This window comes from Sceloporus occidentalis, unplaced genomic scaffold (assembly GCF_023333645.1).
Source record: "Sceloporus occidentalis isolate IW3139 unplaced genomic scaffold, rSceOcc1.0.p SCAF_12, whole genome shotgun sequence".
Lineage (NCBI taxonomy): Eukaryota > Metazoa > Chordata > Lepidosauria > Squamata > Phrynosomatidae > Sceloporus > Sceloporus occidentalis.
The window spans coordinates 9,518,214-9,545,959 of NW_028316992.1; the positions used below are offsets into that span (position 1 = coordinate 9,518,214).

The 27,746-nt window shown below is 39.3% G+C and overlaps 2 protein-coding genes across 6 annotated transcripts in view; one reads left to right on the forward strand and one right to left on the reverse strand.

Annotated features, from left to right (window-relative positions):
* The window catches only part of LOC149305250 (DNA helicase MCM8-like), a 58,685-nt gene extending 42,950 nt beyond the window's left edge, over positions 1 to 15,735 (reverse strand). For 2 of the 3 annotated variants that reach the window (XM_089478050.1, XM_089478047.1), the window contains exons 1-10: positions 15,506 to 15,735; positions 11,824 to 11,983; positions 10,221 to 10,295; positions 9,446 to 9,528; positions 8,363 to 8,512; positions 6,095 to 6,198; positions 5,472 to 5,670; positions 4,720 to 4,805; positions 2,888 to 3,039; positions 1,282 to 1,480 (exon numbers count right to left, since the gene is read on the reverse strand). In XM_089478050.1, the coding sequence (XP_089334176.1) occupies positions 1,282 to 1,480; positions 2,888 to 3,039; positions 4,720 to 4,805; positions 5,472 to 5,670; positions 6,095 to 6,198; positions 8,363 to 8,512; positions 9,446 to 9,528; positions 10,221 to 10,295; positions 11,824 to 11,965 (1,190 nt within the window). In that variant the 5' untranslated portion in view covers positions 11,966 to 11,983; positions 15,506 to 15,735. Of the gene's footprint in view, positions 1 to 1,281; positions 1,481 to 2,887; positions 3,040 to 4,719; positions 4,806 to 5,471; positions 5,671 to 6,094; positions 6,199 to 8,362; positions 8,513 to 9,445; positions 9,529 to 10,220; positions 10,296 to 11,823; positions 11,984 to 12,751; positions 12,780 to 15,505 lie in introns of those variants that run through there. The other variant, XM_089478048.1, reaches the window with a different exon arrangement.
* Positions 1 to 27,746, forward strand: part of TRMT6 (tRNA methyltransferase 6 non-catalytic subunit) — a 46,899-nt gene that overhangs the window by 16,223 nt on the left and 2,930 nt on the right. The window contains exons 1-8 of one of the 3 annotated variants that reach the window (XM_089478051.1): positions 17,157 to 17,629; positions 19,878 to 20,005; positions 21,035 to 21,144; positions 22,286 to 22,377; positions 22,466 to 22,549; positions 24,070 to 24,194; positions 25,365 to 25,720; positions 26,955 to 27,040. In XM_089478051.1, coding sequence (XP_089334177.1) covers positions 17,535 to 17,629; positions 19,878 to 20,005; positions 21,035 to 21,144; positions 22,286 to 22,377; positions 22,466 to 22,549; positions 24,070 to 24,194; positions 25,365 to 25,720; positions 26,955 to 27,040 — 1,076 coding nt within the window. In that variant the 5' untranslated portion in view covers positions 17,157 to 17,534. Of the gene's footprint in view, positions 1 to 17,156; positions 17,630 to 19,877; positions 20,006 to 20,698; positions 20,752 to 21,034; positions 21,145 to 22,285; positions 22,378 to 22,465; positions 22,550 to 24,069; positions 24,195 to 25,364; positions 25,721 to 26,954; positions 27,041 to 27,746 lie in introns of those variants that run through there. The other 2 variants (XM_089478054.1, XM_089478053.1) reach the window with 2 other exon arrangements.

Genomic DNA, 27,746 nt, shown 5'->3' on the forward strand with positions numbered 1-27,746 from the left:
TCCAAGGCTGTAGTAAAGAAGCTGCAGAGCAACAGCAGACACCTCCCAATGGGTCTCCCTCTGAAGCCAGCTCCCTCTGTTGAGCTGGCAGACCCTGAGCTAGGGAAGCCTGGGTTAAGGATGGCCCTTCATCCATGCTCTCAGGGTCCTCTGCCATAGCCACCACCAAGGAAGGGGGGAAAGGCAGGAGAGAGGAGAAGAAGGGAAGGCCAAGAAAACTCTCAAACCGCTTTCGTAGAAAGGAAAAACTTCGCTGGCTCGAAGAGAACATCCTGCTAGGAGCATAGGCAGGAACAAGACTGAGGCTCAGGGGGGCTAGCTCCTCCCTATATAGGGGCTGGTCTTTTGTTTATTGTCCCTGCCTACAGGAGCAAATAGGAGGAGCTAAACCCAGATTACAGGAGGACAGGACCCTCTCTGCTGGGAAATTAAAGGCTCAGATGTAGGATGGGTGACAACAGTACATGCGAAAGGGATCTGGAGTGTTAGTAGATAGCAGGCTGAACATGAGTCAACAGTGTGATGCAGCAGCTAAAAAGTCAGTATGATCCTAGGCTGCATCAATAAGAGTGTAGTACAGTATCTAGATCGAGGGAAGCAATAGTACCATTCTATTCTGCTTTGGTTAGATGTCATCTGGAATACTGTGTCCAGTTCTAGAAACTACAATTCAAGAGGGATATTGACAAGCTGGAACATGTCCAGAGGAAGAGAGTCAAAATAATGAAAGGTCTGTAAACTGTGCCCTATGAGAATAGACTTAGGGAGCTGGATATGTTTAGCCTGGAGAAGAAAAGATTAAGAGGTGACATGATAGCCATGTTTAAATACTTGAAGAGATGTCATCGTGAGGATGGGGCAAGCTTTATTTTCTGCTGTTCTGGAGACTAAGACACAGAGAAATGAAACTACAAAATGAGAGATTCCACTTAAAAATCAGGAAGAATCTATTAACAATAAGAGCTGTTTGATAGTGGAACAAGCTCCTTTGGAGAGTGGTGGAGTCTCCTTCTCTGGATGGGGTTGGACTGGATCGCCCTTGTGGTCTCTTCCAACTCTGTGATTTTACATATTGAGGCACAGGAAGAATTTAGAAATTGCTGTCAACTATATCTATGCCTAATCAAGCACTTGTGTCTATGATTATCACTTGCAATGCATATTCCCAAAAACTGTGGTCTTGCTTTTAAAACAAATTGATAGTTCACATTAATAATGTGGGATGCTGTGACACATGACAAGCAAAATATCATTTCCATCAATATGCAAGAAAAAGCATACTTGACAATGAGCTTGAATAGGTTCTCTTCGGCTTGTATCTCCTGGACGGCATAAAGCTCTTTAAGTGAAAATTCCATGCATGAGTGATGATTTATTTCATGCTCATAGTTCTTGACTTTCTGTCCTTTGGTGTTACTGACAGAGTTTGCTTCAATGTACAACAGGAAGACACATTTATCATTTTTATTTCTAGATGCTCCTGTTAAATGACCAAAACAGCAACCATGTTAATATCTGTGTATGGGGATATAATTTCTATGGGCTCAGAGCAAATATAATTTTGAATATTTGTCAAAAGCTAAACACAAAATGGAAATTGCTAGATATTTAAGATATGTCTTCACAAAAGAGGTTACCAGCTTGTACATCTTCAAGGACTAAAGTTAAGTTAAACACTCACAATTAATATGCTTCTCTTTAAAGATAAGATGACTCATACCACTTACATCAATGCAGAGGATGGCAAATGACAGCTAGTACACACTGGATTGGACCCAAAGTTTTTATTCCACTCACAGGTGCATACTTGAGCAGAATTCCATTGAGAATGCTTCTACTACTGGATGAGAAATGAGAAGGAGGGTTTTTTTTTGTTTTTGATGTTAGTTTTTATTTTTCTAATTTCCTTTTTCATGTACAGCAGCCAGTGCTGTCTCTCTCCATTCTGAGGAATTTTCCAACATCCTGAAGCAGATTTTCAGAGAATATGGGGGACTATGACACAGGGGGAAGAGATGAATTTGAATTAATTGTTGCTTCCCCTATTCAACCAATAGAAGAAATCTGCAAAAAGAGTGAGCTGTGCAATTTTATAATAAATAATCATAAGTAACTCCACAGGAGGTACAGTTTGCTCTCTTTCTGCTGGCATGTGAAGACCTTTTTCAGGCAAGCTTTTGAAATCTAAATTATGTAGTGTGAAGTGCTGTGCACATGCTTTCTCTCTATTATTAGTAATTATCTTTTAAATGGGCTTTTGACTGTTTAACCATGGTTTTTTACAAAATAATACCGTGGTTTTTTTTTAACTTTGGTAAAATACACATTTTAACTTATGGTAGTATTGTTTAAATTACTGTAAACCACCTTGATCCCATTGCAGGAGAAAAACAGGGTATAAATGCAATAATTATAAAATTATAAAAATGACTTAATTATACTGTGCATGTAAACCAGGATGAGTATTTCCAGATGTTTTTGAGCTGCAACTCATACCACTGTTTATGCTGACTAGACTGCCTGGACTTGTAATTCAACAACATCTAGAGGGCTACATGAGTCAATAGGACTTATTTTTCACTGACTAGACCTAGTTTTCACTTGAGAAAGTAATCCTGTGTCTCAAATCTACCACATCAACTGCGGGTGAAGGCACATCACTGTCTTTGCATGCAGCAACAACAACAAAACCCTCACACACAGAAATTAGTAACTGCTACAGCTGTTTGCATGCATGACTATCATGACACGGACAGCTAAAACCATAAAAGTTACTGATTTTTAGGCCGGTATCTTTCACCAGTGTCTTTAACAGTTTGATTTTGGTAGCCTTCCAAAACAGCTGCAAAATATTAGCCGACAAGAGCTATGGCTAGATATTGCATACCTTCTTCAGTATTTGATACTTTGACAATTCCTGCCACAGTAATCACATCGCCTGGAACACAGCTGTCCACTAGATCCTGAGTCAATTCACATTCAATAGTGCGAGGAATCCTGCCAGCTTCTCGTTGATCATCTGACATGAGCTCTTGAATCCTAGAGCATATATTATAATTATTTGATATTCAAAACACTATGTAAAGATAGCCAAAATTTATACTCAAAGCCTGTATTTCCCTCCATCCCAATCCCACTCCAAGCATCACATATCTTTTAAATTGTAAGAAATCAAGGATATTTCACCCTGAACACCTTCAACCTTTCTTTGGTTTGGGGAATTAAGCAAGGCTGGCCTGGTAAGTACTTCTCTAGGAAACTAGCAGGGAATACCAGGGGCAATCAGACAGGGCTAGAGTTCTTGCCTCAGATCCTGGACAGCTACTGCTTCCAGTTAGAGATAGTAAGACTGAGCTAGATGGACCAATAGTCTGACTCAGTGTAACACAGCTTCCTATGGATTGTTACTAAGCCTGTTTTGGTTGAAGGGTAGAGCAAAAGCCAGATTAAATAAATATGTAAGTAAATAAATTCACGAGATCACCATAAATCAAAGTCAACTTGATAGCAGTTAACAACAAAAACAACAACAAAATAGTTATGTTTAGCAAATGCAAGGGCTGAAATTAGAAATTTGTAAGACATAAATAATAAATTAAAACTTTTATTTTTATCCCGCTTTTCTGTAATAAAATAATCAAAGCGGCTAACAACAAGGTAAGACATGGGCATTCTGTTTACTACAGAACCAGTCATTTAAGTCAAAGCTCATCAACTGTGATTCTTGGAGCATGTTGTAAAATATTCATAGAAATCCATCCTTACTACCTCTCAAGTAACATATATGTTAACCCTCAGACAAGAGCGAAAAACATTCTACTGATTTCTTAAGGCTGGTTCAGTTGAATCACAAATCAAAAACCTGGCTTAGAATCTTTATTTCTCAAGAGCAGCACGTTACTAAGGAATGAAGCTCAAGCCAAACCCCTCACAATGCTAAATCTACCTTTTATCACAAAGGACTGCAATTTTTGGATTAAGGTGACTAACAATTTTTTGTACGGAAGGAGGAGGGAAGAATACATTGAATTTATGAATGGGATTTATTTTTATTAAGCACAACTTGTTATAAAAAGATATTACAATTTAAATATGATATACTAAATTATTTTCCCCCAGAAGAATACAGGAATGTTATTTTTGGTAGAGATTGTCAATGGCTTGTTACAGACTGCCAAAATAAAGCTGCTTTGGGTTTCTTTGGAGGTATGCTGTTTAAATGATGCATGCATCCTAAGAATCCGGAAGCTGCACCAAAGCTGCACTCCTGTGCTTAGGAATGGAGTGTGGCTTTGGCACAACCTCCGGACTCTTAGGACCCATGCATCATTTAAATAGCATACACTCGTCCCCCGGGATACGAATGCGCCGCGTTACGAAATTTCCGGGTTACGAAAAAAATCAATAGAAAAAAATAGTTCTGGCTTACGAAGGTTATTCCGGGTTACGAAAAATTTTTTGGTGCTTTTCGGCGCTATTTCGCACGAAATCGCGGCTTTTCCCCATTAGCGCCTATGGCTTTCTCGGCTAGCGAAAGTTTCCGGGTTACGAAAGCGGTGGCGGAACGAATTAATTTCGTAACCCGGGGGACGAGTGTACCTCCAAAGAGACCCGAAGCAGCTTTATTTTGGCAGTCTGTAACAGGCCAATTTTTTTTTTAAATCTTAACATATCAAGTGCATCACAGAGTTTAAACAAACAGAGACCAAGGGTGCTTACTTAATAGACTGCCAGTCCACTGTAATGGTATAAGGAGAACTTCTATCTGGAGTGAATGATCGTCCGTGGCATTCAGGCAGAGGGCACTAAAAAAAGCATATTAAAATTTAGTAGAAAAGAAAGTTTGTATTGTTGCACCTGAAGTCGGTATTGCAAAACCAGCTAATGTAGGCTGATTATTTTATTTATTTATGTCATTTATATGCTGCCTTTCTCCCTGGAGGGACCCAAGGCGGCTCACAGACGAAAAGAAAAGAGACTTCATTGCATAAATTGTTTTCCCTTCACCATCCAAAAAATATTATCTTACTATCAATAATAATTCTTTAGCATAATTTAGCAAAATATGAAAAAGTTTCACGAACTACACGGCACAATAAATTTGTTTCAGAAGTTTAACCTACTTCACCTAATAGTTTGCCTTGTTATTATTGTGTGCCTTCAAGTCATTTATGACTTATAGCAATCCTAAAGTGAACACATCATGGGATTTTCTTGGAAAGTTTCTTCAGAGCGGGTTTGTCATTGCCATCTTCTGAGGGTGAGACAGTGTGACTTGCCCAAGGTCATCCAGGGAGTTTGCATGGCTGAGATGGGATCTGAACCCTGGTCTCCAGAGTCATTGTCCAATTATCAAACCACTTACCCCACACTGGCTAATATCCTAGTCTCCCTTAAATCCTATTACTTAACTGTTTAAAGTATATCTAATAATAAGAGGTAGGTTTAAAAGTCTTTAAATTAATTGTTACCTTTGTAGGGAGAATATATTTCCCATCTGGTAGAGGAAAGCTCTGAGTACTTCCACAGGCGCTGCATATAAATGCCATCTTCGTACAAATAGGCTTAATATTACTGACACGAACAACAGTCCCACGCAAAGCGACATATTTCCCATAGCAATTAGCTCGAATATTCTTAAGTTGAATAAGTGGGTCATAGTTGTACACTCTAAAAATCATCATCATAAAGAACAAAAATTAGATATCGTTTATAAATACAATGGCTCCCCACAGAGCAAACAACCATTCTAAAGCAAGGATGGGAATGATGAGGCCCTCTAAATGCTGAATGAAAACTCCCAGCAGCCTTAGCCAGCACAACCAATGGTGACAGATTCTCAAAGTTGCAGCCCAACAACATCTGGAGGACAGAAACTCCAGTCCTGTGCTAAACCCTACTTGTACTATGCACACCTACTTGAGACTCTGTTCTGAGTAAATATACATATCTCAAGCAATGCATCCATAGTGGTGGGGAATCAATGAGACTTTAGAAAGTCATGACAAACTTCTGCTGCTGATTTCCATGGGACTTGAACATGATAAATATTCAGCCTTCCTGCAAGAAAATTTATATTTTTAAAAATAGCTACCTTGCATTAATATAAGGTACATTTATTATGGGTTCTTCATCAATGGGCAACCCTTCTTCCTTCTGTAGTTCTGCTGCATGCTTTTCAAGATCTTTGCTTAACACCTAGAGAATGATAAATAGAATAATAATAAAAGAATGCCCATGAAAATGTCCATAATTCTTAATGTATGTAAGAATACAGTCGCTCCTCTGTTTTTGCAGGGTGGCCCTCCGTGAAAACAGGAGTTTCACATATATTCAAGCCCCATTGGCTTGAATATAGGCACGCAGGTGCATGAGCATGTGCACATGCACCTTGGGCATGTGCCCCATTATTTTCCCCCTCCGTTGGTCCATCGCACATAAGTGAGGGACGCGGGTTCGAAAACCGCAAGAATGGAGGGAGGACTGTAATTGTGTTAACTTTATAAATTAACGTCCGCATCTTATTGATAGTCCCAACTACAGCAGAAATCACTCAGTGGAAAAGCTGGAATCTATGTTATCTATTACCTTTGTAGGGAGAGTATAGTGATTTAGTGGTTTTGTTTTAACTGAGAATAACAGCAGAGTTTGGGATCCTGGATTCAGAGGTACCCTTATAAGGGCAAAAGGCCTTCTGCCTGTACAGGGCTGGCTGAGGGGCAAATTTCCTTATTTTGGCTTGTTTCCTTTTTCACTACAGTCTACCTTCCCACAACCTATCATTGTTGGTGTATCTGAAAGCCATTTCTGATTTATGGTGACTCTAATTATCAAGAAAGTTCTCCAACCATTTTAAAGGAGCTCTACAAATGGAACTCTTGCCAAGGCAATCAGCAACCAAGCTATTTGGTATTCCAAACATAAGGCCAAATGCCTGAGATATAAGATCTATACATTCTTTTAGATGCAACAGGGCCTTTGTGTGTTGGAGTTTCACAATCTAATAAGAGAGAACAAAATCTTTTAATAGATCTAACCAAGTTTGACTCTAATTCATTTTCGAAATAGCCAGGAAGCCCTAAGATTGCACAACAATATTAATAATATTGCATTTCAGACAGTATACGAAAATTTCAAAGTTTACACTCGTAAGGATTGCAGGTTTACACTCTTAAGGGACATTATTTTATTTTTTAAACAAAATCATTCTCTAATTCTGGCATTTTGTGTCATGTCAGAATGAGCTTTTAATTGCTTTAAGAGTTTTGCTCAAGCCAAATCAGTTTATGTGCCACCTTTCATTGTGAAATATACATAGAATCCAAATTACAAAAAAATCTCTAAGACACTGGAATTTAAACAGGCCGCCAAGTACAAACAACCGACAGATAGAGTAAAATTGTTATCTAATGTTATTTTAATTTGTTTGTTACATTTTATTATTTGAATATTAACATGGACTACTATGTATTATTTTTAATTATTTTTGTATAATGTATGCCACAGGCAGGTTTATTTCATCTATTTTAATTGATTGTATGTACAGTGCTGTGTAAATTTACAGCGCTATATAAATCAAGCTTAATAATAATAATAATAATCCCCAGAACCCGCTCAGTGTCTTGCTCCTTTGAAAAGCCACTTTAGCTTGCAACACTGTGTCCCACTGAAATAGTGGGACACATTTCTGAGTAATCACAGATAGGACTGTCTTGTCAAGTACAGTCACAGGTAATGTGTACAGTGGTCCCTTTGTATACGCGAGGGATCTGTTACCGACCCCCCCGGCATATATGAAAAAATGGGACCTCAAGTCCTGTTGATTCTAATGGTGGCGCTGACACACATGCTATTTTGTTCCCCCAGGCTTGCCATCCACGTGAGCTCAGGTCCGCAGATGGCAAGCCTGCGCATGGTGCAGGCAGCCTGTACATACTCTTCTTTTGTCTTATTTAGTTCTTCTGTCGCATTTAGACAACTACCAGATTGCAAAAGACAAGGCAGCTACATAAAGCTTCCCAAACCAGTTTTAATTCATACAAATTTGACTGTTGGGTTTGTTAGCTTTTTTTTTTTTTAAAAGTGACAAGAATAGGGCCACAATCCTATTTTGATTTACTTGGGAGAAAGTTATATTGAACTCAGTGGAATTCATTTTCAGAGTACCACTCACCATTTAGAAGTATAAATTGTATCTTTACCTCCAACCTATATTTATTAAAATAATTTAAGTTATAATTATAACTTATAAATTTTACAATTGTAAATGGAAATTGTTCGAACAACCCCAGATAATACCTTTCTTCCATGAGTTTTTTCATCCTCAAAGGTCTACCAATTGCAATCTGCTTAACATATTTACCTGATGTATGGCCAGGCCCATGCAATCCAATATTTTCTGTGGCATATCCCTTATTTCAGTAGCAATATCAGGTATCGATTCCAGTAAGTCTTTATCATGTATTAGCTCTTTATAATCCACAAGAATACTTCCTTTTCTTTCTATTTCATCCTGTAAAATGGAACTGTGTGAAAGTGAATCTGTCACAGCATTTTGCAAGGTTTTATTCCAATGTACTTGTTCTATTATGTTTTGTGGTAATAATAATTGTGTTTTATCCTGATATCCACATGGATGAAAAACCTTCTAAAATGATTTAATAAATTAAAATGAAATGTTTTAGCAATATTTCTAATACTTTTCCACAGGAAACAAAACTGTTATCAAATTATGTTATCACCTCAGAATGTACATGGTCAGGTTCACATATCTGAACCATATGAACAGGTTAAATAATTCCTTGAATCATGCAGAGCCCATCAACTTATGCATTCCTATTTTCTACTTTTGATAGCCTATAATCAGCATGAGATAGGTTAAATGAAGGCTGACATAATATGTAAATGGCTTGATGCATGAAACACAATATGAATGTGATTTAGCATATGAAGGTACTCTCAGAGCAAGGAAGATGAACAAAAGTTAATAATCCCCCCCCCCACACACACACACAGTCTCAATGTTACAAAGGTTGCCACCATTTTGTATTCTTAGCTTCACATTCTACCCATCAGGGTTATCAAGACAAGTCAAAGCATAAAATCATCATTGAAATATCATAGGAATACAGATATAACACTACAAGAACTCAGTTCAAGGGAGCTATTAAATACAATCAGTGCTAGGAATCCGAAATAAAATCACCACCACACCAGGCCCCAAAAACCTGGCAGAAGAAAGTTTTACAAATCTTCTAAAGGTCCCTGCAAAACTGATCAGCCCAGCCTCCCTAGGAAGGTGCCACCATGAAAAAACCCTACTACTCAGGGTGTCAAACTAGACTCAGAAGGCTTAGGTATCTACAGTTAGATGCCATTTAAAAGTGTTAATATGGTGAGTTGACAGAAAGGAGGAGTAAGAGAGACAGGTCATATAAAACCTTACCTTATCATAAAGCTCTATTCGAGACATAAAAAACTTTTCAAAGGCTTCAGTCTTCTGAACAAAAGGTGAGTTGCTGTCATAGGCTAAATTGGGACAATTTCCATATATTAACACACATATTTATAAATTTATCTTTGATACTATATTCTGAAATCATACATGTTTAGGGAGAGAGCATAAACCAAATATTTATCTGTTTTTAAAAGAATGCATATACTTTTGAACTCACAAAACAGGTTTTTTGCCTGCAGTGTTAAAAGCATTTTCTTAGGACTTAAAGGCACTTCTTCAATCTACTTTATTAGCAACTACATTTCTTCAGTATGGTACACAATCTTTAAAATAAAAGATCCATTAAAAAATTCCACACTCTATAAAGATATCCATTAATTCTAATGCATATTGCAATCACTAATTTCTATAAGTGTAGTAACTGCTGATATTGTAATTCTGCCATACAGCACAATCATGTTGTACATGTTTAGTCAGTAGTGAGTCACTCCCAAACTTTTCAGAGCTCACTATCTTGTGCATTTTTAATATACATCTAGCACCACAAATGTGCATGGTGCATTAAGAACACTACACAAGTCAAATATTGTACTCATTCTGAGGAACTAAACATCCAAAAAAGGAGGAGTAAGGGAAAGACTAGTAAACGTTTTATAGAAGTACACTACTGAGTGTTCATCATGACTTGAATTAAAGAAGAGAACAACATGTAAACCAAAATGTTTGCCCTTTTGTTATAGCTATGGGGGAGTGGGAAGCTCACCTTCTGAAAAATACAGTTTCCATCCTCTATAAGGAGTATCTTGATCCAATATTGACTGAACGAGCTGAGGTTGAGCTGAAAATTATTTCCACAAACAAAGTTAATGGAAGTGGTAGCTTTTAAATTCTTAGCTTCAAGGGAAAATGTTACAATTGTAACTTATTACCTAACAATAAAGCTAACAACTGCCAGTGCTATACAAAGGCAACTCTGCCAGAGGATTGAATTAGGAAAACTCCAATCATTACTGAACTACAACTACTTGTATATACTCAACTATAAGTCAACCTCATGTATAAGTCGAAGGCAAGTTTTGGGGCCAAAATTATGGATTTTGTTATGATCCGTGGATAAGTCGAGGGTAAAATTTAGTGGCATATAGCAAACGATCTAAAAGATGAAGCAAAGCAAAACAATGTCAAAGAACTTATAAAATTCCAGCAGACATAACTCTTTGTGCTTACTCTTAAGGTTGGATGGATGAGAGAGTAGAGGGAGTCAGTACAGTGGACCCTTGTTATACGCTGGGGTTTGGTTCCAAGATCCCCCGTGGATAACAAAATCCATGGATGCTCAAGTCCCATTAAATATAATGACATAGCAAAATGGTGTCCCTTATAAAAAATGGAAAATCAAGGCTTGATATATGAAATTTATACTTTTTCTGAACATTTTCAAACTGTGGATGCTTGAATCTGTGTATAACAAATCCGTGTATAAGAAGGGCTAACTGTATTTCACATATTGTACTCTTGCTTTTCATCAGGAGATGGTTTCTTCTTTTAAATAAGAGTTAAGACACAGTTCTTACTTTAACCCATTGATAAGTCGAGTCAGTTTTTTGGGGGGGTCAATTTTTTGACCTAAATTTCTAGACTTATACATGAGTATATACAGTATATCTTAATGCTTTTCCATAGCGTGCCAGTCTGTTTGCAAACATTATATTATACTCTCAAAGAAGACATTTTCTTCTTCCTGTCCTTCTAAGAGAATTTAGGAGATTATTACATGCAGCTTTTAAAACTTTACAACCAGAAGAGAGGGGGGGAAGCCTTTGGAGATACGTATTGCATGATGATGCCTCCAACCCGTAGCTGCTTTGCCTCTGAAGCTTGGTTAGGGCATCTCTTTTCACTGATGGGAGAATGATCTCCTAATCACACTAGTCCTTAGGTGTGAAATGTTGCTGCTGGGGCAGTTGCACTGTTAGCAGTAATGCGGTGACAGTGTCTCCACAAGCAGGCTGGTTACCTTTATTATTATTATTTTCTATTTATATTCTTTTTTAAAAAACTGAAATCACATTACCAGGACTCTGGAATTGTGTAAAAAAGTGAAAATAAATTAAAAACCTGAAAAGCAAGCTGGGTACGGCATAAACAGGATTAAGGGAGAGTCTGGAAGAGAGTGCAGTGGTCACAGCAGCCCCAGTTGCGCTATTGCGAAGATGTGCGATAATGGCTGTTTTGTATGTTTCTATTTTTTTTAACTGGCACAGTTGTTGCGAGAATGGGGCTCATGCGGTACTGTCCGTAATCGTTTAATTAAAAAGACCTTAACAGCTAACACACTGAAATAAGTCACTGTTTAATTGACATACCAGAGGCTGACTTCCCAGCATTTTTCCAATCAGAGTTCTGTCCACGTCCTTTTCCTCTCCCTGGCCATCCTCCTCTTCCTCTCCACCTCTGAAACCCACTTCCTCCACGTCCGGAACCTTTCCCACTGGGTTCACTACTCATCTCTATACTCGAACAGATCTGCAAACATAGTGAAAATAATGTGCAACACTTTCAGTCTCAACACATGGCACCTCCCAATACATCTTTTAAGCAACCTTTCCTTGTACAAAAGAAATGTCAGTATCATCCTATTCTGCTTCGTTCAAGGCCTAGCACAGTCTTATGTACAGGTCAGGGCACTATAGTTTAGGAAGGATATCAATAAGCTGGAACGGGGACAATCAAGACAGTGAAGGGCATGGAAACCAAGACCCATACAGGAATGGTTGAGGCTGTTGGGTATGTTTAAGCTGGGAAGAGAAGACTGTAAGACTGTATGATGTCTTCAGCTATCTGAAAAGCTGTCAGGTGGAAGATGGAGCAAGCATGTTCTCAGATAGGGCCTGATACAATTGACTCAAATTACAAGGTGATTCCAATTAGAAAAATTAAAAAGAATTTTGATTGCAAAAGCTGTTCAGCAATGGGATGGACTGCTTTAAAAGGTGTTAGACTCTCATCTCTTAGATGCTGAATCGACATGCATCAAGGATATTTTTAGCACTATTGGAGAGTTGGACTAGATGACCCATGTTCCAACTCAACAATTCTGAGACTACAGTATTATTAACATTCTGCTGCAGCAATCAAGGTGGCTTACATGACTAGAATATATTGGAATAATACATACTCTCAATAAATAAATTGACCCCCCCCTCCTTTGAAACAGGATTAAATACAATACAGTTTAAAAATGCAACCTGTTTAAATGACAGCAATTTTCTAGTAGAGGCAGTGGTTACATACATTTTCTCTGAAGTGCTTCTCCCAGCTATAAAGGAAGACAGAGGAAGAGGAAACATAAACCCACTGTAATTGCTACTGTTAAGAATGGGGAGGGCAGCAATGAAAGAAATAGAAAAGATCCTAAAATGCAAAGATATGCAACTGTGGGCCTCCAGTCATTTGAGGACTTCTGTGATGCAATAAAGAGTTACGCTGGGAGGGGATAGAGGTACATGCAAATGAGTAATTTCATCACAGCTGATGGAAGGCCCACTTGGCCAATCAGTGAGCAGAAGCGAGAGTTTCTTCTGGAAGCTTCCAAGAGAGGGATATAAAAGGCCTCTGAGATCAGCTGGAAGAGCTTCTGCAGTGGGGAATCTGAAGTGGGAGTATCTCATTTGATGTGGGTCTTGCTGGTTGGAAACAACTGCAGTGTTGAGCCTGTGTCAAGAAAGCATACTTCAGGAAGGTAGATCGTGCTAGGCCAAGGTTAGTAACTACATCTCAAATCCATCTAGGCCAGAAGATTCCACCTCTGTACAGTGCTACCTCGGGTTACGAAATTAATTCGTTCCGCGGCGCCGTTCGTAACCCGATACATTTCGCAACCCGAAAAGGCTTTCCGTTAGCGCTGGAAAGCCGCTAGCCGCGCTTCGCATTTAAATTTCGCGCCGAAATGAATTTCGTAACCCGAAAAATCTTTCGTTACCCGGAACAGTTTTTTCCAATCTAACTTTTTCGTACCCCGGAAATTTCGTAACGCGATCAATTCGTATCCCGGGGTACCACTGTATTAGTACTTAGCAATGTGTCAGTTAGAACAGTTAGGCCTTATTTTGTTTCTGTTGGCTTGCTTGAAATGAATAACTGATAACTATACATACTGTACCTGCAAGGTCAAAAGATCTTGTATGATTTATATTATTTTGGTTAATAGAATAAATATTTTCTTTAAAAGTATCTACCATTCCTACACTTCTTTACATGTGCCTTAGTTCGGCTATCGCTTGCTTAGTTAAGAAAGGGAGGGGAACTATAAATCCTTAACAAGTCTCAGTGTGTGTTAAGGAAAGGTTATCATAAATTCACTGCGTGGTGGCTGTGTGATTCGAAGTTCTCCAAGAGTCTCATTCAACTATGCTGGGAGTGTGAATCGAGAACAGGAGATTCGGAGGTAAATAAAGGATCTGCTGGGACTAAGGGCGCCGTTTGGGTTGCTTGGACCACAGATCAGCACAACAACTAAGCACAATAATTAGAATCATACCAGCCATTGTATTTCCAATTACCATGTATGCAGGTGAGAGCTGGACAGTTAAGAAAGAAGACAGGAAGTAAATCAGCTCATTTGAGCTGTGCTGCTGGAGAAGAGTCCTGCGGATGGCCAAGAAGTCAAACAAATGGACCGTAGTGCAGACCAAGTCAGAAATCTCCCTGGAAGCTAAGATGACTAAGCTGAGGCTGTTGTACTTCAGACACATCATGAGAAGGAAGGACTCCAACAATAATGCCAGGAAAGGTGGAGGGAAGTAGAAAGAGAGGAAGGCCACATGCTAGATGGATGAGTTTGCAAGAACTAAACAGAGCAGTGAGGGATAAAGAGTTTTAGAGATGTCTCATCCACAGGGTTGCCATGGGTCAAGACTGACTCAGGAGTGGTTAACAACAACAACAACTTGCTACTGTTACAGTTAAGAATTAACAAGACTTGAAAATGCAGCCAATAAACCACAGTTAAGATTAAGTGCACTTTAGGGCTCAAATATTACAATGAAGAGTGGTTAAATGAAAACAAATGTACAGTAAAAGCCTCCAATTGCTGTCCTCTCATAGCCATAACAGGTGCTGCAGGATATACTTCAGAGGAGGAACTGGCAAAACCATCTCTAGAGTATTCCTTGCCTAAGAAAGCCCTACGCAATTCATGGGGTTGCCAATCTAAAAAGATTGAAATGCTGAAAATACATTAAAACAATATGACAAGGCCCCTTCGCATGCCTTAAAAACATTCTGTTTTATAATATGTATTATATTATGAAACTATACTTTCATATTAACGACATATGCTACATAGTAAAATATATCACTGATTATGACAGTATTAATATATGATGGTAACATTTTATATTATAAATTAAAATAATAACATCATATATAATTTAATATAATGATATAATATTATATATATATATATATATATATCCGTATTAATATATGATAGTAACATATTATAATAATAAAATCTAAAATTATATATATATATATATATATATATATACTATGACATTATTATAGTAATATAGTAATATTATTTAAAATGATATAATGTATAATATAATTTAATAAGATATAATATTCATTATATATGTATTATGACAGTATTAATATATTATAGTAATACATTGTTATAATATAATGATATAACAATCATTATATATATTATGATTAATATATTATACTAAAATAATTTAATCATATGTTCATTTTATATATATATATATATAATGACAGTATTAATATATTACACTAATTTAATATGATATAATGTAAAAGACTATAATTTAATATAATGATATAATATTCATTATATATATATATATATGTATATTATGCCTAATATATTATAGTATATAATTTAATATGATATAATATATATATGAGCAGTATTAATATATTATAGTAATATAACTTGATATAATGATACAATTTAATAATATTTTTATGATGATGATGGTTTTAGAAAGCACTCTTTCCATAGACAGCCACGGCGCCAACCTTGAGCCCCTCCTTCCTCTGACGCTTCCACACACTTTGTTCAGATTCAGTTCGCTCCTGTTTTCATATTGGCGCCATGTCCCCAACAAGATTCCTTCCGCATCCGGCGCCTAGGACCAATCAGGAGAGGGCGCGCGCTCCTCCGTTGCCATGGTTTCAGCTTGGCGCCGGCGTGCGCGAGACCCGGAAGTAGGCCTTGCGCCTTGTAACGGTCAACGGCCAGGACCCCTCTTTGCCTCTGAGGGAGAGAGAAAGAGAGAGTGTTCGTTCGCCGCGCATGCGCAGATTCGTTCCCTGTGTGTGTCTGTAGAAGGGACGCAAAACGTTGAATTTCTGCCAAAAAAAGACCAACTAAGCCAGTCATCCTCATATTTAATTTAATCCTTGAATCCCATTGGGGATAAAGGCGGGACTATAAATCCTGGAAAAAAATTAAGAGATTTTTTATTTTGGACTTCAACTCCCAGAATCCCACACTATTGTCCAACATGGCTGAGGCTTCTGGGAGATGAAGTCCAAAATCTGGGCTATAAAAGGCTAGAGATTCCATTCCATGAAAAGCAGGCCTGCAAGAATCACGTTATATTTGTTTGTACTATTATTAGACGTGTTCATGATGCCTTTTGCCATCTTTTTCAGACACAGGGTTGATGAAAACTAGGCCAAAACAGAGGAAAAGTTGACAAAATATTTATTTTTTTAATTTTTATTACTTAAAATGACATTATAATCAACACAAAAATAATATGCAACATGCATACAATCAACATCTATATTCTACAGCTTCCTAAAACTACTGAGATATTCTCATAAATTCTGCTGATCCTATTAGTGTACATCCTCTTCTTTTTCTTTAGTTATACTCCAGACGATTAGTTCTTATCCTACATGAAATAACTCAGTTTGAGATCTCTTTAACAATTGCCATTAAGGCTCAGTGCTAGGGAATCCTTGGAACTGTAGTTTATTGTGGCCCTAGAGCTCTCTCTCTCTCTGACACAGACACTACACTTCCCAGAGTTCCCTAGCATTGAGCCTTGAGGGCATTTAAAACGGTATCAAACTGGGTTGTTTCTGCAGTGTGTGTTTTGGAGCCTAGTGCAGCAGTGGTCCCCAAACTGTGGTCCCTTGAAGAGAGATTTTTTTGTTTGGACTCCAGCTCCCAGAAGCCTCAGCCACGTTGGCCAATAGCCTGGAATTCTGGGAGCTGAAGTCCAAAATGTCTTTAAAGAGTACAGTTTAGATCCATGTTTTGGACTTCAGCTCCCAGAATTGGCCAATCTGTCAGGGAGGGTATTATAAGGTAGGAAGGAAATTTGCATGTGGGTGGTGATTGGTTGAGGGGCAAAGAGGAGGGAAGGGCCTTTGTGGGGCTCTGGAAGTCTATTGAATCCTGAGGTAGGAAGGAAATTTGCATATGCGCGGTGATTGGTTGAGGGGCAAAGAGGAGGGAGGGGCCTTTGTGGGGCTCTGGAAGTCTATTGAATCCTGAGGTAGGAAGGAAATTTGCATGTGTGCAGTGATTGGCTGAGGGGCAAAGAGGAAGGAGGAGCCTTTGTGGGGCTCTGGAAGTCTATTGAATCCTGAGGTAGGAAGGAAATTTGCATATGCGCGGTGATTGGCTGAGGCTTCTGGGAGATGAAGTCCAAGACACCTGGAGAACCGGAGCTTGAGGACCCCTGCTCTAGAGTTCTCTAAAATCCCACTTAAGATCGTTGGACTCCAGCTCCCAGAAGCCTCAGAGTCAGCCAACGCTATAATAACCAATGTTGCCAGAGAGTTGGTGGTGTCGCTCTAGCCAGTCGACATCTATGGTTGGTTTACAAGCTTTGAGTACAAAATGGCGGCCGAGGGTGGGCGGAAGTAGCGCAGATGTTGCTGCTTCCGTTCCGTCAATGACGTTTGCGAGGGAGGGAAGGCCGAGAGACGCGAGAGGCGGTTCGGAAGCCTTGGTGGCGCATGCGCCTGAGTGAGGCGGAAGCTCCTTCCTTCTCCTCGCGGAAGCAAGCGCGAGAGGGTCTGGCGCGGCATGGAGGAGGGTCGTGGTCACGTGATCCTGGAGGGGGACTGGGCCGTCCTGAAGAAGGACGAGGTCTTCAAAGCGGTCGCCGTCCTCAGGCGGAGGTGGGTCGGCGGAGGGGGAAAGGGACTGGACTCTGCTGCATGGGGACCTTGATCATGGCTTCGTCGGCTGCTGCTGCTGCTGCTGCTGCTGCTTCTGTACTGCCCCAATAATAACGCTTTTATTATCCACACTGGGGAAATAACCCGGTTTGGCCCCGCTTTAAGTGTCTTGGCTCAAGTGTCTTTAGCCAAGGGAATCCTGGGAACTGTAGTTTTGTGAGCCACTCACTCAGCCTCCTCTGTCAGAGAGACCTCCCATGTCACAATAATAAGCCACAGTGGCCAGGACTCCCTAGCTAGCCCTGAGCCAGGGCAGTCAAACTATGATTCCTGCATTGTGTTTCGGACCTACGTCTCTGGTCTCATAGATGCTGCTATCCCTTTATGAAGTGAGACTAAACTGCCAGTCCAGCCAAGTGCTGTTTACCAAAGGGTATTGTATTCCCTATGACCATCTGTGAATGTCAGAGCTGGACAGTTAAGAAAGAAGACAGGAAAAAAATCCATTCATTTGAGATGTGGTACTAGAGAATAGTGCTGAGGATCGCATGGACAGCCAAAAGGACTAACAAGTGGGTCAAGCTGGAAACCTCCCTGGACGCCAAGATGACCAAACTGAGGCTGTCGTACTTTGGACACATCATGAGAAGGAAGGACTCACTGGAAAAGACAATAATGTTGGGAAAGGTGGAGAGAGGTAGGAAGAGAGGAAGGTTGCATGCCAGATGGATGAACTCTATTAAGGAGTTCCTGGGTATTAAGCAAGACGGTTAAGATAATTAAGCAAGGAGGCAAGACGATGAATATGAATGAGTCCGACATCCATTTGGATCTATCACACTTCTAATCAGATTCAGGTGTGACTTTGAGGAGTTAAAAAAGTTACACTGAGCAAGGTTTTTTTTAATGAGGAAACATACAAAGAAGGTAGTAGAAGTAGTTACTTTACACTGAGTATTTTAAGGGTTATTATGAAAAATGCTCGTCACGTTAAGTTTTAACACAGGTGAAAATTCAAAGTCAGGATAGTCGCCAAGGTCCATAGAAAGCTGGGAAGTTGGCTGCAATAACTGAGACACCTGATCAAGGCAGTGGAACAGACTCCTTCCTCGGAGTGCAGTGGAGTCTCCTTCCTTTGAGGTCTTTAAGCAGACGCTGGATGGCCATCTGTCGGGGATGCTTTGATTGAGAGTTCCTGCATGGCAGAATGGGGTCGGAGTGGATCAGGGCCCTTGTGGTCTCTTCCAACTCTAGGATTTTAAGCACAGCAGTGGAGAACAGAGGGTCTTGGAGATGTCTCACCTATAGGGTCGCTATGAGTCAAGATTGACTCGAGGGCAGTTAACAACAACAACAACAACAAAATTGGGAACAGTGGAGTCCACCTTAACTACTCAGGCAGCAAAATATCCCATGGAAGTGGGTGGGCTTGAGAATATTACTCAGGTAAGACTGCTTCTTAACATCTGCTAGTGGTTTAGTATTGTATAAGAAATAAGCCGTTCTTGAGAGCCAGCGTGGCGTAGTGCTTTGAGTGTTGGACTGTAACTCTGGAGACCAGGGTTTGAATCTCCACTCAGCCGTGGAAACCCACTGCACAAGTCACACACACTCAGCCTCCAAGGGAGGCAAAGGCCCAACACCTCTGAGTAAGTCTTGCCAAGAAACACCAGTGACAGGGTCCCCATGAGTTGGAAACAACTTGAAAGCTCACACAACAACAAGAAAGAAAACATTAACGAAAAATTAAACTAAATAAAGCTGCTTTTACCCTAAGAGGCCATATCAACATTATAGAACTGCACACTTAGGGGAAAACCCTCCCTCCAATCCATCTGCCTTGGTCCAGGCCTCAGAGGGAGAGGATACCCACTGGACCTCATCCCCTTCCCCAGCACCATTCCCTTCTCCTTTTGTGTCGTGTCTTTTAGATTGTAAGCCTGAGGGCAGGGAACTGTCTAATTAAAAATAATAATTGTAAGCTGCTCTGATAGCCTTTAGGGCTGAAGGGAGGGGTATAAATATCATAAATAATAAAATAAATAAATAAATAATCCTTAGGGAATTTCCTTTAGGAAAAGGTGCCTCCACTAGTCCTTAAAAGGTGATGATAACAATGTCTATTCATCTAGATACTGATTTTGCATCTACATTATATTCGATTATTTTAATGGGATTTGGGAAATTTCATAAAAAACAATTCTGCAGTTTTTATACTGTATTTCTTCTTCTTTTTCCCCATCTCCAGAAAAATTATCTTTGAAAAACAGTGGTTCTACCTTGATAATGCCATTGGGCATATCTATGGAACAACGTTTGAAGTGACCAGTGGTGGGAGTCTGCAGCCAAAGAAGAAAGTGGAAGAGGCAGCTACAGGTAGGAGGATACCAGATAAGCAGACAGTTAGGATATATAAAGACAGTGCTATATTTCTGTTACCTTTTCCAACCAAAGTGGAAGGCATTGGGCTGAAAAGTTATACATTCAACCTATACTATTTTTTTTCTTTTCATATATGTGATGCACAGAGGCAGTACTGGATTAATTCTGGTTTTAGGCCAAAAGAAAGTAGTGGGGGTATAAGTCTAGCTATAGTTCAGACTAGAGTAAGCAAGAGGAAATAAACTAGCAGTCCAGTAGGAGTGATCAATCCTTAAGGCCACTCCTTCTCCCGGAAGTCTCCCCATCTTTGATCAGTGATCACAAATTAGAGGTATTTCCTTTCCAGTGCTCAGTTGATGTGACCAGAAAAGCTCCATTCATCATTTCAGCCAAAAATTCAGTAACATCAGAGGCTATAACCATGCCTGTGGCATTGATCCATTCCTCTGTGTGGTTCGCCTTCCCTTGCCTTAGACCAGGAGTGGGAATTGTGTAGTTCTGCAAATGTTGTTAAACTGCAGTGCTTAGCATTCCTCACCATTCAGTGTAATGGGTAGGACTGCTAGGAATTGCAGTTCAACAGTATTTGGAATATTTATGTGTGGTTGTGTGTTGTGTGTGTGTGTGACTTACATGGACATATATGGATGGAATGTCTTCTGAAAAGTGACACTATTTTTGTGATAGCCTAATAGATTTTACCAATTCCTCCTTGAGGGCAAGCATGTACCATGATATGGGTGAGCATACCTTGGCTTAATAAGACAAGATAGAAATAGTCCTTCTTCCCATACATACATCTGTTTCACCTCCCTCTCTATGGTTTAAGCAAGTCAGGAAATCTTTAATTCATTGTAGTTTCCCATTTTCCCCCAAAATCTGGCAATCTCTTTCTGACGGATTTGGAAGAAACAGATTTTAAAATATAGGAATAGGAATAAAATAGGATCCCCCCCCCCAATAGAACAGTTATTCTCACTTTCCCCCAGTAATGTTTTATGCATCTGTGTGTGCTGTTTTCAGAAACAAAAGAAGCAGGTGCAGATAATCGTAATATAGTTGACGATGGAAAGTCTCAGAAACTGACTCATGATGATATCAAGGCTTTGAAGGATAAAGGCATTAAAGGACAGGTAACTAACATTTGTGTCTTTCACACCTTTTTGATGGTGATCAGTGTCATATTTCTCCCTGCATCTTTTAAATCTGGGTAGTGTAATGAATCTGAGCAGGCTGCTGCTATGTATTCTTGTATTATGACATACAGAGGAGAGAGTGCCTAGAACAGTGATGGTGAACCTTTTAGAGGCCGAGTGCCCAAACTGCAACCCAAAACCCACTTATTTATTGCAAAGTGCCATGTCCCTCTAGCTTTCTAGTAACAAACTCTGGCAAACTCTGTGCTGGGACGATGGTACATGTGCCCACACAGAGGACTGTGAGTGCCACCTCTGGCACGTGTGCCATAGGTTCACCATCACTAGCCTAGACTAGAGCATGAAACTATTTCTTCCCAACGCTTACATTTTCCAGTTCACTGTCTGCTACTTCTTAGAGACCCATTTGTACTTACAAAATTATACTGCAACTGCATAAAAAGAATCTATTATAATTTTTAAAAATATTGACATGATTACTCTTTTCCCATAAGTGCAGCTCTTTGTCATTACAACTTAGAAAGTTGCCTGTTGCCAGGTCAGACTGTTTGTTTATCTTGTCTCCTCTAGAGATTCTCAAACTTGCAGCTTCCCAATGTTTTGGACTTTGACTCCCAGAGTTTTTTGATGGGGGCTTCTGGGATTTCTAGTCCAAGAGATCTGGAGGACCAAAGGATGATAACCACTGGTCTGCTGTCCTTGACTCTCTGAGACTTAGGCAAAGGATAGGTGGGAACCACTACATAGCTATATGACAGAGATAGAACCTTTCCCACCACTCACAATCTGATTATTTAACTGGAGAATCCAGAGTCTGAACCTGGGAAATTTACCATGCAACATATGTCATTCTGTTCCCATACACATGCAACCTGGTTTTTGGCTAGACACAGGTAGAAATTGTCTATTTTCTGGGAGTTCATGGAAGATCAGCATTCCTGGTTTGTTTTTTTTTACTACATTTTCACCAATTGCTTCCCTGTCTGGCCAGGTAACTGACCAAAAATAATATTTTTCATTGGGCATTGCTTACCTACTTCTTTAAAAAAAAAAAGTGAAACGTTTTTTAAAATAATTTTCATTTATGTAAAAATGAGTAAACATGTCTCTTTTGAAGGAAATCGTTCAGCAGTTGATAGAAAACAGCACTACATTTAGAGACAAGACAGAATTTGCCCAGGATAAATACATCAAGAAAAAGAAAAAAAAGTAAGTAGAATGTTGGAAATTGCAGAGACTATTTGGGGATGTACAAATCGTCTGTGCCTTTAATACATTTGTTGCATTTTGTTTACAGATATGAGGCTATTATTACAATTGTAAAGCCATCTACACGTATTCTGTCAACAATGTACTATGCAAGAGAACCAGGAAAGATCAAGTAAGGCTCAATATATTTTAACTATATCAGAAACCTAGTATCCAAATGATTCCTTGAAAGAATGGAATCTGTAATCTTCTGTGTTTAAATGTTTTGAAGTCATTGAAAGGGACTAAACAGATTCATGGAGGATAAGATTGTCAATAGGTTGTAATCATGATAGCTATAAATTACCTCTAGCATCAAAGGCAGCATGCTGGGTAACATGAGCATGACAATGGTGTTGTCCTTATTTCTTGCATGTAGTCTCTCAGTTAATATCTGCTTGGTCACTGTAATAACAAAATACCGGATTAGATAGTCTGTTGGTCTTGACCCATACAACCATTGTGTTCCTACCTAGGTATGGTCAAATTTCTCTTTGTTTGCAATAGATTCTGCAAAATCAAAGGTCAACTTTGTTAAAGCCAATGCTGTGGAATTGTTGTGTTGTTTATATATAATAGCAGCATTGTATTTGGTTATAGTGTGATTTAGCTCTTGATTAAAGCATTCAGCCACACAGGACAGTAAAATGTGTTGTATGTTCTTGGTTGACTTTGAATGATGGAATTCAAAGGACCAAAAAGCAACTTAGTTCAGTTTATTTGCTGTAAGGTAGGATTGGCCATCCACCCTGCACAGAGTTGGCTGGTTGGAATGGTCATGTTTAACTAGTGATCAAAGTATTCTTTCATTTTTCTGTTCTTCTGTTACAAAAGTGTTTGTGTGTAATTAAACAGAGGCTTTTAAACAATATTAAAATATAATTGAAAATTTTTGTTATGTGGCTTCCCTACCTTTTAGACTGCAAACTTTATATTTATTTGCTTAAATAAAATATGGGGGATGTCAGCAACTGTGGCAAAAATTGTTTTCTGTTTGTACACATATTTGAAAGCTAAACCCAGGATTCAGAGAACCACACAGCTAGTTCTGCGAGTCCCAGGGGCTGTAACCTTGATGATCTCTCCCTCCATGCTCAGGGAGGAGGAATAGTCAGCTGATTGGTGAGGAGAAGTGAAAGAAGAGGTCTACCAAGTATCATATTATTAGCTGTAATTGAAAGGTACAGCAAACTAGGCCAAAATGAACAATTCAGCAAAGCAGGGTTTTTTTTTTTGGGGGGGGGGGACACAATGAAAATTAATGCTGTGTCACTGGAATGGTCAAAAACTCCAGTTAATCTTTATTTTTATGTAGTGTTGGCCTTTTAATTAGGATTGTTCCCTGTCCCAGGAAAAGGGCCAGTTATAATTTATTTTTTGTCCGTTCTCCACAGACTGGTAGGTCTGGTAAGGCAGAACTATGGGTAGTTTGGAACTGTATCTTAGTTTGTTGTAATCATAGTAAATTATGTACAGGTATCCCTTCAGAGGACATCAGTTTGCTAATGAACAACCTAGTCCTTAAGATCAGTATCACTACTTTTCCAGTCTTCTCTTTGTGTGTCCTTTCTTCTCGAACTTTATGCAGCCCATTCTGTTACTTTAAGATGTAAAAGATCACACTGAGACTGAAATAGATTTTTCTTTTTCTAGCTATTTGAGATATGATACTCTAGCCCAGATGCTGACTTGGGGAAATGTCCATGCTGGCAACAAGATGATTGTCATGGAAACTTGTGCAGGGTTGGTCCTGGGTGCTGTAATGGAGAGAATGGGAGGTAAGAGTATCTGATACGCATAACTTTTCTTTTGGGATAAGAGCACAAAAACATTAATATTTCTATGATTGAATATGACTTAACCTTTTAAAAATACAGTTTTTTCATCCATTATTGAAAAAGCGCATGGTGGAACAGCATTTTCACAAACACATGTTATGTAATACAGTACGCCTGCGTCATACGTGGCTTTCAGCATATGCTGAAAGCTGCCCCGGAAGAAACTTCAGCATGCCCTGGAAGGGGTAATGGGGCTCAAGCATACACGGAATTACCCTTACGTGGCGGGGGGGGGGGGGGGTTCTGGAACGGATCCCCTGCATAAAGGAAGGGACCACTATAATGATGTAAATTGTAAAACTTTAAAAAGAGCATAAAAATATGAAGCCACTGGGTAAAGCAGTTGATTCTTTCCCCAATTGGCCAATGACCATTTTAAGGGGTGCCTGAGGTGGAACAAAGAGTGGAAGGGAAACAATGGAGTTTCCCTTTTTCATTACCTGTGTGGTTAATCACAAGCTGGTAATAATTGGTCAATAGTGCATATGTATTGATCAGCAGTGCAATGCTGCCAGTCCTCAGAGTCCACTGGTATCCAAAATGATGCTTTAGAATGTGACTGCTTGGGCACGCCTGGTGCATTTTAATCACTGTTCCTTTGATTATTGCAAACTGCTTTAGGAACTCAGTTCAGTTTCAGAACATATTTGCCACATTAATGAAGTCTGGGTAATGGTTCAACATGCAATTCCAAAATCTCTTTTGGGTGTATGGAATTGGGTGGAGGTGAGCTGCATTTTTCTTTACACTTAGACTCTAGTTTTTTAGACCATGGCATTCCAACAGTTACAGGATCTCCAAATATCTTTCCTAATGTTCATTTTCATTTTGTCTTGAGATGACCTACTGGTGCAAAGAGCCACCATATCCCTCATGTTCACTGCATATGATTAGTACATGATGATTTGCATTCAAATAGGTAAACTGCTCTTCAAGATTGTTCAATGTTATGCAAAACTGAAGTAAAGGTTTACCTGTGTTGGTGCTTTCATTCATGCAGTTCTTCATCAGATGAATTTACTTGTGTGAGCCAGACTTTATTTAGTCTGCCAGAATGCATTTCTGTGAGTCCAGATGCTTGTTATGCTGATTTTGGTCCATTGCTTGCAGGTTATGGATCCATTATTAATATGTATCCAGGAGGAGGACCTGTTAGAGCTGCCACAAACTGTTTTGGATTCCCAGACTCCTTTTTCCACACACTTTACGACTTCCCTCTCAGCAAAGTGACCAGTGTTCTCTCTGGAACATTTTCTTCGAAGATCCTGCCCTCAGAGCCTGAAGACAGTATAGCAGTGGCAGAAGACAGCAATGGGTCAGGTGATGACAAGCAGCAATCCATGCAAGACGCAGATATGGAATGCAGTACTGTGTTAGCTATGGAGAGTAATCAGCTTGAAGAACAAGAAGCAGTGGACATCCCGACTGAGGGTGAAGCATTTGACAGTAATAAAGCAAAGGGAACAGTAAGATTCTATTGACTAACTCTTTAGACATAGTGATCAAAGAAATTAATAAGACAACTGTTGTTCATGTTCATGTATTTACAGGATTTGATACCCCACCCTCAGCTTTGAAACTTCCAAAATGTCTTTCAGATTACATTTAAAAAATTATTGGGTGGCAGCTAATTGAATGGCTATTCTGCTTGTTGGTTTATGCTATGAAGTTAATCTTTGTGCCTTTTAGCAAGAGTTTAGAGCTGTCTAATAACATGCTGGGAAACTGATTCACACTTGTTTATCGCCCGTTTGCCTAGATTTACCCTCAGAATTAGTATAATATAATGTGTTGTTGAATGCCTTAGTCTATAGTTTCTTAGTTACAGCTGACTTGGACGTTATTGAGCGGAATCCATCAAGGTCTGTACCTTTGTGGACTAGAGTGATTGACTTCAGGATAAGAATGTAAGGAATCTTCCTCGTGTGTTTAATGCCACTGGATAGTTGGATTTTATGGCTACTAACATTTTGGGAAACTGATCTAATTTAACACAACTTAAAGTTCCCTGAGGGGGTTCCCAGTGGAAACCACTGGAACACATCATGCATCCTATAATTCAGCTTAGTGTATGCTAAATTTAAATTTGATAGGGTGTAGAAATTGAAGTAAATGGTGTCCTACAAATAATTTGTGTGCTGGAAATCACTTGGCCCTCCAATCATTGGCCCAGAACAGACGGGCCAAATGTGCCGTGCTGGCGCCAATACTAGGGTTAGGGACCGTGCACCAACCACACGATACCTAGCGCGGCAGTGGACTAATGGCAGCGTTCCATCCATACAGGCGCCACTATTTTGATGTAAGCGATGCGCAGCGTCTGCACGTCACTGCGCATCACTTACGTTGCGAGCATGCCAGTGGTACTGCAAAAAGAACCCGTAAACACTGGGTTTTTTTTACTCTGGAGGGACGGTGTGCGGTTTGGGCGCTGTGCCATCCCTCTGAAGTTAAAACGGGTGAATGCAGACCACCGTTTCGCAGCGGTCTGTACTGCGCCATGTTGAGCTGCAACTCCCAGCAGCCCTAGCCAGCAGAACCAGTGGTGAGGAATGGTGTCACTCAAGAGCATCTGGAAGGCTAAATGATTTCCAGTCCTGATCTACTCCATAGTTACACAAACTTGTACATAAAAAGAGTTCTTTAGAAATCCACACCTATTTTTCAGCTCTTAAACCTAAAATAAATTGTTTTTCTCAGGTGTGTGACAAACAAAAGAAGCAAGAAGAGAGAAGGAAAAAGCTAATAGAGTCTGCTGCTTTGTTGAAGAACAAAGATGCTGATGGGTGAGTCAGATTTACATAATGCTGGCCATTTATGAGAAGTGTCCTATTTTGTTATTTAATGTAAAAATTGTGCAGTTCCATACGTTAACCATTAAGTTTGCTATTCTGCTTTGAATTACAGTGGTTTGGTAAGGTAACCTCACTGTTATGGCTCCATATTGTTCCATCTTTTTGTTATGATGGTTTTTGTTTTATCATTTATAATGGTCTTTGTTTTATTAACATTCCCATCTTTCTCCACTACTGTTCTCCATCTAATTATCCTCTTCTCCAGTGCTATACATATAGCTATAATATTTTAGATGAGGAGTGGATGATTAGGGTTAGCACAGATCAGAAGAAATCAGAAAAAACTTATACACCAAGGAAACATTTCACTTTTAAAATTCACTAATTTTCCTGTGTTAAAATCCCTTTCAGATGTTAAATTCCTCTTACATTGTTAAATTAAATGCACATGGTTCTTACAACAACTCTTTCCAACACAGTTCTGGTCATTTTTTGGCCTTTCCTAATAAATGCTGGAAATTACTGGTAAATATGTTCTTCAGGGTGAAGTGGAATCATTTTATTGATATTTGAATCTTGAGACCTGACAGTAAATGTCAGAATCACATTGTTTGTATTTTGGTCTCCGGGTAATGGAAGCTGTTCTGCCCTACTGGTACATAATGGAATGAGTTAAATTTGGTTATTTCCTAGGAAC